We start from the raw sequence: 12,623 nt of genomic DNA on the forward strand, positions 1-12,623 counted from the left end.
CAGCAATTACATTAGAAACAGAAAACATCCGTCTCTTCAGAAAATCAATGAAGTTAACAAAGAAGAAATTGAAAAGTCAACTATGGGCTTTCATTTATTAACATTAAAAAAATAAAAAATCAACATTAGAAACAGAAAACATCCATCTCTTCAGAAAATCAATGAAGTTAACAAAGAAGAAATTGAAAAGTCAACTATGGGCTTTCATTTATTAACATTAAAAAAATAAAAAATCAACAACATTACAAACAGAAAACGTCCATCTCTACAGAAAATCAATGAAGTTAACAAAGAAGAAATTGAAAAGTCAACTATGGGCTTTCATTTATTAACATTAAAAAAATAAAAAAAAATCAACAACATTAGAAACAGAAAACATCCATCTCTTCAGAAATCAATGAAGTTAACAAAGAAGAAATTGAAAAGTCAACTATGGGCTTTCATTTATTAACATTAAAAAAATAAAAAATCAACAATTTACTCAAAAAGACAGACACGACGGAAATCTTAAACTCAGATATAATTATTCAATGCTGTCCAATCATGATGAATCTGACAGATCACCAAGGAATTTCCTGACCATCCCAAGCAAAAAACTTGCCATTGTCATGGATCTTTGCACTGTTGATGATGCCTAAGAGCTTCTGCACTGAGAACTCTTTGGTGAATAGCTTGCCTTCTGGAACATTTCTCTGAAACGGCCTAGAGAGATCAGTGTCCACTGTGCCCGGGTGCAACAAAACGCATATAATTGGATCCTTTTTTCGTGCAAACTCCACCGCAACAGATTTTGTCACTGTAAGCATCACTTGACAAAAAGATTATAAGAATACAACAGGACCACTATTTGTTTGTTTTGATCATGTGGGGATGCATGCATTTATGTAATTGAACTTACCAATAAAACAGTACCTAACATGTTCAATAACATCTCTTAAATAGGTCTACTCATACAATTATCTGAACATAACACAATTTTGAGCTTGACATTAATAGGGAAAAAAAATGCCATTCTCTGCATTGTACTGCTATTTCAAAAATTATCACAATGTGGATATATGGACTAGAGAGTACCTAACATGTTCAATAACATCTCTTAAATATGTCTACTCATACAATTATCTGAACATAACACAATTTCGAGCTTGTCCTTAATAGGGAAAAAAAACACCATTCTCTGCATTGAACTGCTATTTCAAAAATTATCACAATGTGGATATATGGACTAGAGAGTACCTAACATGTTCAATAACATCTCCTAAATATGTCTACTCATACAATTATCTGAACATAACACAATTTCGAGCTTGACCTTAATAGGGAAAAAAACACCATTCTCTGCATTGTACTGCTATTCCAAAAATTATCACAATGTGGATATATGGATTAGAGAGATGACAGTAGACTGTGAGTGCATTCACATCCCACTCTCTCAACTTTAACTAAAAACCCACATTTTCTATTTTACCTACCCACTCTTCAAAAATACCACACATCCCACTTTTTAAATCTTTATCTATTCCATTTAAATATTCTAATTTATTTTTATTTTATTCTTTCTTTACAAACCACTTCAAATCCATCTGAAAGAAGAGAGAATTGGGAATATAAAAAAATAACAAAAAAACCTTTTTTTGGGTTTAGTGCTGTAGCACTCAAAAAGAAGTCTAGCTAATTTGGAGAACTGCATTGTCGTTTTGGTAATTTATTTTTTTGCTACAGAGCTAGCCAAATTAGCTAAAAAAGCTAATTTGGGTAGCCGAAATTGAATGTTTTGATACTCCAGATTATCACGGATTTACATTAAGCATTATATTGATTGATGTTAAATAACCACTTGTCGTAAAAGCATGAGCTCAAATTCTACATCAATAACTGAGACCCAATATTAGGAGTATTTAATTTAAATAGGAGGCGTGATGTATAGTGAGGGTTCAAATTCAAAACCCCTTCTTTAATATTAAGTTGAACAATGGAGAGAGAGAGAGAGAGAGAGAGAGAGAGAGAGAGAGAGGATCCAAAATTATAGTCCCACTATTCTAATTTATCATTATATTCTAGTAAAAAAAATACTACATAAATGTCCTTCAATAATAATTAAAATATTACACCCAATCAACAAGGAATAGGATCCTCGAGAGAAGTTATTTCATTGCCAGGATTTAATATTGTTGCATCTAACGGTGTAATGATCCAACATATTTATCACATGGCATTATCTACACAGTTAGATCCAATATTATTAAATTTTGACCATGAAATGACTTGGATCCTTGTCCCATCAACAATTGTGTGAATTGTGAAAGTGTTGCATGGAGGGTAAGTCTCATATTGACTATGTACAAGATAGATCAGAGCTTTATAAGTGATTGCAAGGAGCTCTAATTGTGATGACCAATCTTTTTGAAGTATAGCATAGATGTGGCTAGTACTTAACCTTTATCGTAACAAATGGTTTCGGAACCAACCTAGCAATGCCATATGACGCTTGGACACCATAACAAGGACCCTAACAAGGAGGTTAGGGATTAACGTAGGAAAGATTGTGATGGTCCAGATAATCATGAATGTATTAAGCCCTACAACTGGTGGATGGATTATTAAAGTGTTGCACTCGTGCTAAATCCTATATTTATTAGTTGTGTATTAGGTGAAACTAGACTTTATAAGTGATTTCGAAAAACTCAAATTGTAACTTCATTTAGCCTTTCGAGGTATAGAGTAAATGTGACTACCACTTTTCTGGAGATGACATAAATTGTCACTGCTAGTGCAGACATTTTTTAATAGCAAATACCAAACAAAATTAGAAAATAAGGCTCTTATCCCAAGCTTCATCTAGGGCCATTGAAAAGGATGCTTCATATATGAAAATACCATCTACAAGTGGTAATGCTATGTCAAGATTTATCGTTGCTCAAACTCATGCTCCTTTAAGTTCAAAGGTAGGAAGATCCTGATATTAATTTTTGGACAGAAATTTCTTACAAACTGGTTTGTAGAAAATTTCCTACAACCCACATTTAAAAAGGACACGTGTCCTTTAAACATGTGAGAAGCACATGTTTTTTTATTAATGCTATTAAAAAAACATGTAAGAAGTACATGCTATTTAAATAATATGTGCTTCTCACATGCCAAGGGACACATTTCAATCTTATATGTGAGTTATAAGAAATTTCCTACAAACCGGTTTGTAGGAAATTTCTGTCCTTAATTTTTTACCTCTGAGGCCTACCGACAAGAGCAAGAAAAAGGAGGCGACAAAAGAGAACTGCTTGTGAACATCATAAGCTCTAGAGAGTTTGAAAGGAAAGCTAACGAGTAATTTTTTATGTTTGTCATGATCACTAAAGATGTTTCTATGAACTCTCAAGAGGAGCCACCAAAAGAGAGGTTTTGGACTCTCAGATCCCTCTAAGGTTGTGAAATCCTATTTCAATGAGGTGGTCAAGTTATGTGGTCTTCCCAAGCCCATAGAACTTGATAGGGACGTTAGGTTTATTAGCTTCTCCTATGGGACATGGTTAGTACGAAGCTAAAATTCACCACCACCTATCATTCCCAAACAGATGGTCAGATGGAAGTGGTGACTCAAAGTTTAGGAAGCCTTCTGTGATGTTTGGTGGGTGAAAACAATAGGAATTGGGATTTGACTCTCCCTACAACCCAATTCGCATACACCAACTCCGTCAATAGGTCTATAGGTGTGGGTCTATTTGAAATTGTGCACTATTATAAGCCTAGGAGACCTTTAGACCTTCTCCCGATGCCCTTGCACGTAAGAGTTTCTAAGTCAGCCGATGCATTTGCACAACATTTTCAACTTGCATAATGAGATCAGTAAACAAATTCAAGCAACTAATGCACAATATAAAATTGAAGCTAATTTATGTGGCCACCTCACTGAATTTAATATAGGGGATTATGTCATGGTCCGGATTAGACCCAAACGGTCTCCACCTGGATCCATTTAAAAATTGGAAGCTCATAGTGCAGGGCTTTTCAAAGTGTTACAGTGGGTCAGACCAAATGTGTATGACATTGATGTTCCACCCGACCTTGTATTAGCTCCACGTTTAATGTAGAGAATCTAGTTGCTTATGCGGGCCACACTGTCATCGCAGATGATCCTTTTAAGCAGCCTTCCCCTGTCCCCAATACCAGTCCTATACTTGATCCCATACAACCATTCTTTTCATCAGCGCATAAAGAAAGTATTGATACTATTTTAGATGAGCAAATTCTTCTTGCCAGGGATGGAGGAGTTCAACGTTTCCTAGTTTGTTGGAGGGGCAACTAGACTTATACTGTGCATGGATCGCCAGGTACCCATTACAACAGCTTGATCCTAATTTGTGGGAGTACTACCAAAGCTGCCAAGAGCTACATTCAACAGGGTCGAGCTCTTCCCATCCCAGGAGAGTTGCAGACACCGAATACATGCCATTTATTACATGTGTTTGGAACCCAATATTGGAGGACGGCCCACCCAGGACTTTGTGGTTGGGTGGTTGAGAGCTAGATTGCCATTGGCATTTTATTATTTCTCATTTTATTGTTATGTTATTTATTTTCAGATTTTGGGTTATGTTATTTTAGTGGGCTATCAGCCCAAGTGTGTCACTTGGGTTAAGGTTAGGGTTTATTTCCAAGTCTATTTAAGCATAATTTTGAACGGTTGTTCGCAGCTTTTGATGAATAAACAGTTGACCGACTGTTTTGCCATCTTCCTCCTAATTTCTCTTCTCTCTCTCCGCTTCTTCTTCTTCTCTCTCCCTTCAACTTTTCTTCTCAACATCTTGTTGTCCCACATCAAATGTTCTCAGAGAAGTGTTCAAGAAACGATATCTTCTACTATTTGTATGCATCATTAAACTGAAACGGTTAAGGGTCAAACCCTCTTTTTGCTTTTTCATATTTATGTGTATATGATTGCTGTACTAGCACTAGAAAATCCGTGCTAAGAAACTTAAGTAAAGAATTCATACGCTGATTAAGTCCAGCCTTTGAAGATCGGTACGAGTGCCAAGCCCCAAGGCGATTGTCCCCAATGGATCCCACCCTGGCGCTCAAATTGGCCACAACTGCAAAATCCCTTTCAGTCCCAGAGCCACTGCCAACCTTTAGAAGAGGCCACATGTGCTGCTTGTACAAATCACAAACTAAAATTTAAGTCATATTATGAGTTATAGAGCCTCAAGAAAGCTCAAAAAAGAGAGAAAGTAGCTAAAGAAAGCTCTATTGCAATCACAACTTCAAATCGAATAATTTCAATAACATGCTTATGGCAAAATTAATCCCACTGTTATTGGGTGGCAGTTTTGTTAAGAAGCAACTTCTGCATCTAGAAATTATTTATTGGAAAACGAAAGCGACAAGGAACATGAGATAAGTTGATTTATGTGCATATCTTCATGCTAGATCTAGACATCTTTCCAATCTGACAATGTCTAGAAGGCTTCTTCCATCCTTTGTTTAAGAAAATATAACTAACAGAAGTGGTGGGTGGAATTTTGTACAGCCATACTCATAGCAATCATCTTTCCAATGGTCTTTGGACCAAATAGTGGTTGGAGGTAATGATAGAATGTACTTCTCTTCCTGAACCTAGCACTCAGAACAAATTCTTCAGGGATTTCATTCCAACTTCATCAAACACTCATGCGTAATAGGATGCAGGTGTCAGTTCTACTAAACCGTTTTGTTCAATGTCAAAGACAAGTCATAAAATGATTTTGATGAGCATACCTTCATCACCAGAACAGGACCAATGGCATTAATCTCATATGCAAGAAGCAAAGAGGACTTCTCAACTTTGCTCAATGTTGTTTCTGTACTGCAAATTGAAAAAACAAATGATTGACTGCCAGGCTTTATTAGAGAAAGCAAACACATGTAACAAAGTATCTTATTTTCGGTTCACAATTAGAACTTGTATTTCGGATGTGAAAATTCATTAATAATCTCGAAGTCCTGATTCAAGAAATGACACAAGCTGTACCTGGTTGCAACACATCAGGTATTGAAAGAACGCCAGATGCATTAATGAGAAGGTTTAAAAAGCCAAATCTTTCTCTAATGGACTTTGCAGATGCCTGAAATGAGACACAAAATCAGGAGAGAAAGAAAATAGCAAAACAAAATATGTTGCTGATAAGTGAGAATTCTATAAACTTAAATATTAATGGAGCATATCAGTGGCAAGAACCAAAGGGGAACACTTGCTTGCATAGCTGACCAAGTAATCTCAGAAGTGCAAAACCAAGACCACGGAGCTCTAATGATGATTGCATCAGTCTACTGAATTAAAGTATATATAGATAGTGGAAAGGTACCAAACGTTTGAAAAAGTATATAAAACCCATCTTGGGAATGTCAAAATGGAAAGGCTAGTTCCCTTTTGAGTGAACAATAGATATTAAGAGAGTGATGTAACCTCTATGGTGCTTTCAAGGGTCAGATCCAATTGTTGGATGCTAAGTCGCTCAGCAAATCTATTTTTCAGATGTAGAAGCCCTGTTGCTGCATCAGGATTGCGGCAAGTAGCAACAACATGCCCTTTCTCATTCTTCTCCAGCAGCTGCTTAACCTATATGAGGTAGAAAACAAGTCACATTTGTACTAGGAGAATTACTTCAGCTAATGCTTCTTTGATTTTAGTCTCGCTTTCTTTCTCTAAATGGTGCATTATATTCAGTCTCAATTTAATGTTAACAAATCCTGAAAACTAGATTTCTGAGACTTCATTGTGCCAGAAGAATTTACTTTAACTCAGGAATAGAAGTACTAGACAGGAGCACAGGCACGGAAATGATTATCACAAGCATCTACAGATAATGTATAGACAATGCAACTCAAATTCCTCGAGATATAATTAAAAGTGACTCTGACAACGATTTCGGTACTTCATATGAATTTAAGACTCTGCACACTGCAAATGACAAGTCCCAGACAAGGAGGATGCAACACAGTAGAAATTCTAAAAGTAGAAGCAATCTCAGCAGATCATGGAAGAACCAGGAGGAGAATAACCAGTAACTGAATATGTTCAACATTGGCACCCTCAAACAACTCATATGTTGCAAATAATCTCCATTCATGAAAGTAACTGTAAAATTAAAATTTCGCAACTACTACCAGAGAAAATCATGAGGTGACCATTAAAATTACATAGATGGAAAATTGGTGTTGGGAAAAATAATTTTGTGCTCTCAGAATGCCTTCATTGGAGGTCGACAAATTTTGGACTCGGTTCTTATTGCCAATGAATGCCTGGATAGTCAGTTGCGGTCGGGGGAGGCGGGATTATTATGCAAGCTGGATTTGGAGAAAGCATATGATCACATGAATTGGGAGTTTATACTTTACATGCTTCAGAGGTGTGGGTTCGGGGAGAGGTGGAGAAAGTGGATTAAATTTTGTGTTTCTACTGTAAAATTCTCCATTTTGGTTAATGGTGCGCCAACAGGTTTTTTTCAGAGTTCGAGGGGATTAGACAAGGCGATCCTCTTTCTCCTTTGCTACTTGTGGTGGTTATGGAAGCGCTTTGTAGGATGTTGAATGAATCTATGCTCCAAGGCTTGTTGTCTGGTTTCTCGGTGGGTATAAGGGATAATGAAGCTTTAGTGGTGAATCATTTGCTGTTTGCAGATGATACCCTAATTTTCTGTGGGGCACAGGCTGAACATGTTCGAAATTTGAGGTGTACATTTTTATGCTTTGAAGCGGTGTCAGGGTTGAGGATTAATCTTGGAAAATCCGAATTGGTCCCTATTGGTGAGGTGGATGATGTGGAGTCTTTGGCACATTTTGGGTTGTAGAATTGGGTCTCTGCCAATGACATATTTAGGTCTGCCGTTAGGGGCATCGTTTAAATCTCTTCCTATTTGGAATGGGGTTATTGAGAAGGTTGAGCGAAGGCTGGCTAGTTGGAAAAGGCTTTATTTATCTAAGGGTGGTAGGGTGACGTTGATTCATAGTACACTGTTCAGCATTCCTACCTACTATTTATCTCTATTTCCCGTTCTTGTGAGTGTAGCCAAGAAATTGGAGCGGCTTCAAAGGGAGTTCCTATGGAATGGTTTGGGGGATGAGACTAAATTTCATTTAGTCAATTGGCATAGGGTTTGTTCTCCAATCAAGGTTGGTGGTTTGGGAGTTCGTAATATTATTAAATTTAACCAAGCCTTATTGGGGAAGTGGATATGGAGGTTTTCGCAGGACCGTGATGCGTTGTGGAGATTAGTGATTGAGGTGGAGTATGGGAGTGTGAGGGAAGGTTGGAGTTCTTTACCAGTGACGAGGCCTTATGGTGAGTGTTTGGAAGTTTATCCGAAGGGGATGGGATATTGTAGCCAAGTACTTGTGTTTTGAGGTGGGTGAGGGGTCTCATATTCGCTTTTGGCATGATTTATGGTGTGGGAATAGGCCTCTCAAGTTATGTTATCCGGTATTGTACTCTATTGCTCGTTTTCCGGATGCTTGGGTGGTGGATAATTTGTCTGTGGTAGGAGGTGCGGCTCATTGGAATGTACTCTTTACGCGATATGCTCAAGATTGGGACTTAGATGGTGATATCCTTCTATGAACAGTTATACTCTAGTCGGATTCGGCTAGAAGAGGTCGATAGGGTGGTGTGGAATATTTCTAAGAAGGAGAATTTTGAAGTGAAGGCTTTTTATAAAGCATTAGTTTGTCACGAAGCGGCCTATTTTCCGTGGAAGGGTATATGGCATGTTAAAGTTCCAAAGCGGGTGGCATCCTTTGTTTGGATAGCTGCTTTAGGAAAGATTTTAACTCATGATAATTTACGTAGGCGTGGTATTGTGGTGGTAAAGTGGTGTGTCATGTGCAAGAAGCATGGGGAATCCGTTGATCACCTTCTTCTACATTGTGATGTGGCACGGGTTGTTTGGAGTTATTTCTATAGCTTATTTGGGGTGGAGTGGGTTATGCCTAGTAGTGTTTTGAATTTATTAAGTGGATAGGGCACTTTGCTAGGTCGTGGTTCTACTATCCGTATTTGGAAACAGGTTCCTTTATGTGTTTTGTGGGGCTTATGGCGAGAGAGAAATTCTAGACTTTTTGAGGATGTGAAGATTACGGTTGGGGTTCTTTGTAGAAATGTGTTCAATACGTTATATCTGTGGGTATCGGCGCATAGCCTGGGTCGTATGTCATTTGCTGATTTTTTTTACTTTCATGTTCGTTTATCTTCTCTAATTAGGGGCTCTTTTGTATACTTCTTGTATACTAGGGTTGCGCCCCTTTGCGCTTTTTAATGAAATTATTACTTATCAAAAAAAGATGGAAAATTTTATTCATCCAAAAAACAAAGCAATCATTTAGTAACCATTAAGCATATACACCCTTAATAGTGTCCTCCCAAACCACCTAAAGTTCTTAGCACCAACAAAAGTGTGCTTTATTACAGTGTAATGAAGATAATGACTGTTGATTGACCACCCACAAAAGACAAGAACCAAAATTAGTAAAAGCAGGCAGTTGGTGAACGAGCCACATTTTTCCAGGTCTTGACAGGTCCAATTGGATAACTTCCACTACTCGACAATAAGTTAAACCAACTTAAAATTGTTGCTTTTAGAAATATTTCAACCAATACAACAAGGCATAAAATTTTAACAAAAAAATTGGAAGATAACACAAAGTTCATTCTTCCCCAAAAATTCAAAAAGGCTATTGCCCAAAGGATTTGTGCCTTTATATATATATATATATGGAAGGTTGATTCTAATCCAAAAACAGAGGATGGTTTGGGTTTTAGAACTGGTGATCGAGATAAAGCCTCCATAATGCGAAATATATGGTCCTTATTTGCTCAATCCTGATCTCTGTTGCTTGGGTTAAACCCTAATGTTTTGAGAGGTATAAGCTTTTGGATTGTCTCTCAACCTTTGCATCACTCTTGGAGCTAGAACAAAGTTTTGGGTTTATAGATACAGCTAGGCCATTTCTTAAGACACCAGATTGGAAATGGAGAAAACACTTCTCTTTGATGAGAGAAAGGCACCCAGCAACGCCTTTGTTGATGAAGAATGGTACTAAAGTCACTAGCTTTGATTCAAATTACTAATAGAATCAAAGTCAATGGGTTTGGATCCTTCTAAGATCAGAAGATTTAGTTAGAATTCGAAGTCGGTGTACTGAGGTGCTTTTTAATCCTCATGCAGAGGATTCAGTCTTTTAGAACATACCAAAATCAGGAAAGTTCAAGCTCGCAATGTTGAGTTTGCTGCAACTTGGGTGCTCTTGCTAGAGTGGATTGGTGGAGATTAATTTGGTTCCCTAAAGATAACCCTAGACATGGCTTTATTGCCTGGCATGCTAGCCAAAACAAGTTGTACACGGAAGACAGGAAACTATAAGGGGGATGTGCCATGACAATTTTTTATTTATGTATGGAGTCAAGGGACCATTTTTGTTTGGATTGTACTTTTTCTATTCGAATCTGGGAAATATTGCTTAGACTCCGCTTTCTCTCTAGGAAGCCTGCAGATTGGGATAACTGACTTGGGCTGTTAATACTCTATACAGGGAAAAGTTTGTGTTGCCTTGGTCAAGCTGGCAGGGATGGCTGATTTGTACCACGTGTGGATGGAAAGAAATTTTAGCAAGCATAAGGTTGGGTTAAGAAACGAAGAAACTATTTACAAGCTCATTCTCAACACTATATAAAAGTGTTAAGAATGCTCTTGCAAATGCAAATAGGAGGCTTGCTGAGTTACACATTTTTGTTTTTGTGTAAGAGGGTTTGGATAATCCATTGGCAAAAGGTCCTAAGAAAATGAAACCCCTATTTGTTGATTCCAATTCTTTACATCTTAACCAGTCATTTTATTGGTAGTCTCTGGACATCACAATTACAAGACATGCAAACACCTGGTAGTAGTTGTTCACTTATTCTTTGAACTCCTTAAGGGGAAAGCTACCAATTTTAACAAACTTACAAGTGATTCTTTAACCGAATCTAGTCAAGTGTAATGTAGGATCACGGAAAACCCCAGTTTTGGTTCATCATCCAAAACAACTAGGAAGGGGCTGAATTTTGGGAAAATGGGAAATTTAAAAAGTGCCACGAAAATGCAATATTCCAAGTAAGGCCTACAAATGAAACAGACCCACCCATATTTTGAAATCATAATGGAATGGAAGATGGTAAAACAATTCTAAAGGCAAAGAAAGGAAGAGCTCACAAATTCAAGGCCAATTCCTCTGGAAGCTCCCTGCACCATCGAAACCCCACCTTCCCAATTCAAAGCAGAAGAAGAAGAAGAAGAAGACGAAAAAGCCCGTCGGGCTATTGATCTCAGGCTCAGCGGAGTCGCCGCGAGCGCACGCTGGTTCATTACGAAAAGCATCTTCATTTCGCAATTTGGTTGAGAGAGAGAGAGAGATCAATGGGAGTTGCTCGCTTGACATAAGTATAGTGCCCTACTACGGTGCAAAACCGTATGGCTGTTACCCCGCCACCGATGTTTCATTGATCCAAGTTTTTCTTCTTTTTTTTCCCCTTTTTTTCTTTATCGACCTCAAGACAAATAATTCAATTTTTTATTTTTTTATTTTTTTATTTTTTTATTTTTTTATTTTATGTCAAGGTTAGCACGTTTTCCCTTTTTTTTTTTTTTTTTTTTTTTCACAATATGATTAAACAAATTTTTTTGATTGTCATATATACCGAATTGAAGACGAGCAGATGAATGGTGGATTCGAAATCCATACAATTTTTTGTTCGAATTGTTAATATTTTGGGGAAAAAATGTGAGAGCTTTTATGCAGCCACCTGTCCAAGTAGGTTTAAAAAATATGAGAGAATTTTTATGGAGCCTAAAAAATAATAGACTCCTAATTTACCATGTGTGTGAACAATGTATAACAAAACATCTATATACGGAATTTAAATAAGACAGATATTTTGTAAACGAAGTAGAAACTCAATTAAAAGAAAAACCACTTCGGAGCAGCCAAACCCAAGAATTCCATTATTCAGAAGACAAAGCTAGTAACAAAGCAGTAACATTCACATACCCCGATGCAACGATCGTACCTTGCACTCTGAAGTGTACCTATACATAAACGCTTAAATTTTCTATCTATGGGAAAATCTTTGTGCTGATTGAAATCTGAACTCTCTCTTATATCTTTACTTAGTTTTGAGATGCTATTTGATTGTGTTATTAGTTGATTATGCATGTGTGTTCTGCAGCTGACCTTAGGAAATTTAATTTCTGCAAATTTTCCTCAGTTTTCTGCATTTTCAGTGTGAAGCGTCCGGACGGCCTCTCTTAGCGTCCAGACGGGTGTAGATCAGACGGCCGGACGTTACTCTTGTACGTCCGGACGTGCGTGGCTCAGACAGCCGGACGGTAAGGTTAGACGTCCGGACGCACGCGACCTGTCCGCATGTTTCCGAGGCAGCGCGCGTCCGGACAGTGTTAATGAGCCGTCCGGACGGGGACCCCACAGGTTCTATAAAAGCCCCTGGCCACCGCATTTTCACCCTACCCCACCAAAAATCTCTCTTTTGGCTTCTAGTGAGTGTTTTCTCACGAGTTTTTGGCATTATCTCGCCCTTTCTTGTCTTTTTGTGCATTAAAATC

The 12,623-nt window shown here is 37.7% G+C and overlaps 1 protein-coding gene across 1 annotated transcript; it reads right to left on the reverse strand.

The window, feature by feature from the left end:
- Positions 1–299: 299 nt before the first annotated feature.
- Positions 300–11,503, reverse strand: LOC133869585 (uncharacterized). The gene is made up of 6 exons (XM_062306620.1): positions 11,217–11,503; positions 6,440–6,592; positions 6,005–6,098; positions 5,752–5,834; positions 4,992–5,145; positions 300–796 (listed from the first exon to the last, which is right to left on the reverse strand). The coding sequence occupies exons 1-6, from the start codon at positions 11,385–11,387 to the stop codon at positions 561–563; spliced, it is 891 nt and encodes a 296-aa protein (XP_062162604.1). The 5' UTR covers positions 11,388–11,503; the 3' UTR covers positions 300–560.
- Between the last annotated feature and the right edge of the window lie 1,120 nt (positions 11,504–12,623).

Source organism: Alnus glutinosa, chromosome 5, assembly GCF_958979055.1.
Source record: "Alnus glutinosa chromosome 5, dhAlnGlut1.1, whole genome shotgun sequence".
In the NCBI taxonomy this organism is placed as follows: Eukaryota; Viridiplantae; Streptophyta; class Magnoliopsida; order Fagales; family Betulaceae; genus Alnus; species Alnus glutinosa.